This window comes from Lipotes vexillifer, unplaced genomic scaffold (assembly GCF_000442215.2).
Source record: "Lipotes vexillifer unplaced genomic scaffold, Lipotes_vexillifer_v1.1 scaffold738, whole genome shotgun sequence".
In the NCBI taxonomy this organism is placed as follows: Eukaryota; Metazoa; Chordata; class Mammalia; order Artiodactyla; family Lipotidae; genus Lipotes; species Lipotes vexillifer.
The window spans coordinates 887002-890032 of NW_006769699.1; the positions used below are offsets into that span (position 1 = coordinate 887002).

At 38.4% G+C, this 3031-nt stretch overlaps 1 protein-coding gene across 1 annotated transcript; it reads left to right on the forward strand.

The window, feature by feature from the left end:
- The first annotated feature begins 484 nt into the window (after nt 1-484).
- On the forward strand, nt 485-2827 carry THNSL1 (threonine synthase like 1). Its single transcript, XM_007445866.1, has one exon. The coding sequence runs from the start codon at nt 527-529 to the stop codon at nt 2756-2758; it is 2232 nt and encodes a 743-aa protein (XP_007445928.1). The 5' UTR covers nt 485-526; the 3' UTR covers nt 2759-2827.
- The last annotated feature ends 204 nt before the right edge of the window (nt 2828-3031 follow it).

The window sequence follows — 3031 nt, forward strand, 5'->3', positions numbered from 1 at the left end:
TTATGAGTAACATGATAATCTATCAACATTTTCATATAACTAAAGAGAAATTAAATATAAAGAGTATTGTTCAGCTTTTTGAATTGCAAGTAAATAGCATTCCAACTCCAAATAATCCTTATTTACATGGGTTATAAACCATGAGACACTTTTCATTATAGGAAAATAAATACTAATTTGATTTAGTATCTTTTTGAAAAAGCATCTATGATACGGCATTTTCTGAATTAAGTGTTGCTCATAGTTACAAATTGTTAAAGTTTTGATTACTCAATGTCTTGAGACTTGAAAAGATTGTTAAAAGGATAATATGAAACAAATGAGAATTTGGGTTCAAATACTTTTTAAAATATCCCATAAATTTGGAAGAATTTTAAACAGTGTATGTACTGTGGGCGTGGTTATACTTAATCCTATTGGGATAGTCTTTTGAAATTAGTAACGAAATGTCTTTTTTGTTTGTTTTTATGTTTGAAAGGGCCAAAGCCAGTTTTTAGGTTGGCTTGCGCAGAAAAGTGAAAAGAGAATGCTCTACTTGAACCGATGTCAGCATCTGAAACAAATAACTCAGAAATGCTTTTCTAGTACACATGTGAAAACGGATAAACATGCACAGCTATTTCTTTCAAGAACCTTTGCACTTGCAGAATTAAGGAAGTCATGGCACTCAATCTACTCTCTTGTTGGAGACAAAAATATTATCCTGATGGGACCACCCGGTGCTGGGAAAACAACAGTAGGCAGAATAATAGGTCAGAAACTAGGTTGTTGTGTCATAGATGTGGATGATGATATCCTTGAAAAAACCTGGAATATGAGTGTGTCTGAAAAATTGCAGGATGTTGGTAATGAGCAATTTTTAGAAGAGGAAGGAAAAGCTGTGTTAAACTTCTCTGCATCTGGAAGTGTGATTTCCCTTACTGGGTCCAATCCAATGCATGATGCTAGCATGCGGCATCTGAAGAAAAATGGAATAATTGTTTATCTGGATGTACCTCCAATAGATATAGTTAGTCGTCTAAAATTAATGAAAATAGATAGGATTGTAGGTCAGAATTCTGAAACATCTATGAAAGACTTACTTAAGTTTAGAAGACAGTATTATAAGAAGTGGTACGATACTCGTGTTTTATGTGAAAATGGGGCTTCCCCGGAGGAGGTAGCTGACAAAGTGCTGAATGCAGTTAAAAGATACCAAGATGTGGACTCCGAAACATTCATTTCCACAAGACACATTTTGCCTAAAGACTGTGAACAGAAGGTCCCAACAAAATTCTTCAGTGAAGCTGTGACTGAGGGGTTAGCTCCTGATGGTGGACTTTTTGTTCCTGAGAAGGAGTTTCCAAAATTAAACTTTGGGGAGTGGAAAAGCCTCGTAGGAGCAACGTACATAGAAAGAGCACAAATACTCTTGGAAAAATGTATACATCCTGCTGACATACCTGCTTCCAGGTTGGGAGAACTGATTGAAACTGCTTATGGGGAAAACTTTGCCTGCTCAAAAATTGCCCCTGTCAGGCACCTGTCAGGCAACCAGTTCATCCTGGAGTTGTTCCATGGACCAACGGGATCATTTAAAGATTTGTCTTTACAGCTCATGCCCCATCTTTTTGCACACTGTATTCCACCAAGTTGTAATTACATGATACTTGTAGCCACCTCAGGAGACACCGGGAGTGCAGTCTTAAATGGTTTTAGTCGTCTTAGTAAGGATGACAAGCAAAGAATAGCTGTGGCCACATTTTTTCCTGAGGATGGAGTAAGTGATTTTCAAAAAGCACAAATAATTGGCTGTCAGAACGAAAATGGATGGGCAGTAGGTGTCAAGTCAGATTTTGATTTTTGCCAGACATCTATAAAAAGGATTTTTCAAGATTCTGATTTTACTGGCTTTCTTACTGTGGAATATGGAACAGTGTTAAGTTCAGCTAATTCCATAAACTGGGGCCGACTGCTTCCCCAAGTAGTTTATCATGCTTCTGCATACCTTGATCTCGTTAGCCAAGGATTTATTTCTTTTGGAAGCCCAGTCGATGTGTGTATTCCCACAGGAAACTTTGGTAACATTTTAGCAGCAGTGTATGCCAAAACCATGGGAATCCCTATTCGAAAATTTATTTGTGCTTCTAATCAGAACCATGTTTTGACTGATTTTATAAAAACAGGACATTATGATCTAAGGGAAAGAAAATTAGCACAAACCTTTTCACCAGCAATTGATATTCTCAAATCTTCAAACCTGGAGCGACATTTACACTTGATGGCTAATAAAGATGGACAATTAATGACAAGATTATTTAATCAATTAGAAGAGCAGCATCACTTCCAGATAGAAAAGATTCTAGTTGAGAAAATTCAGCAGGATTTTGTAGCTGACTGGTGCTCTGAGGGAGAGTGCCTAGCAGCTATTCACTCTACCTACAATACTTCCGGGTATATTTTGGATCCACACACTGCTGTTGCAAAAGTAGTTGCAGACAGAATGCAAGATAAAACCTGCCCAGTGATCGTCTCATCTACAGCTCATTACTCAAAGTTTGCACCTGCTATCATGCAGGCTTTAAAGATCAAAGAAATCAGTCAGACTTCATCAAGTCAGGTTTATTTACTGAGTTCATACAATGCATTACCTCCACCTCATGAGGCTTTATTAGAGAGAACAAAACAGCAAGAGAAGATGGAGTGCCAGGTCTGTGCAGCTGATGTGAATGTCCTGAAGAGTCACGTGGAAAAACTAGCACAAAATCACTTCATATAAAAGTTTTCTGAGTAAAAAAAAAATGTTCTGGTGATAAGCATGCAATAATAGATCACAAAAGTTGATTTGGAATACAAATAACGTTTTTTTTTGTTTGTTTGTTTTGTTTTTTTTTGTTTTTTTTTTGCGCTATGTGGGCCTCTCACTGTTGTGGCCTCTCCCGTTACGGAGCACAGGCTCCGGACGCGCAGGCTCAGCAGCCATGGCTCACGGGCCTAGCTGCTCTGCGGCACGTGGGATCTTCCCGGACCGGGACACGAACCCGTGTCCCCT

Coding starts and splice junctions, on each gene's coding strand:
- THNSL1 (XM_007445866.1), top strand. CDS start 527: ATGCTCTACTTGAACCGATGTCAGCATCTGAAACAAATAACTCAGAAA.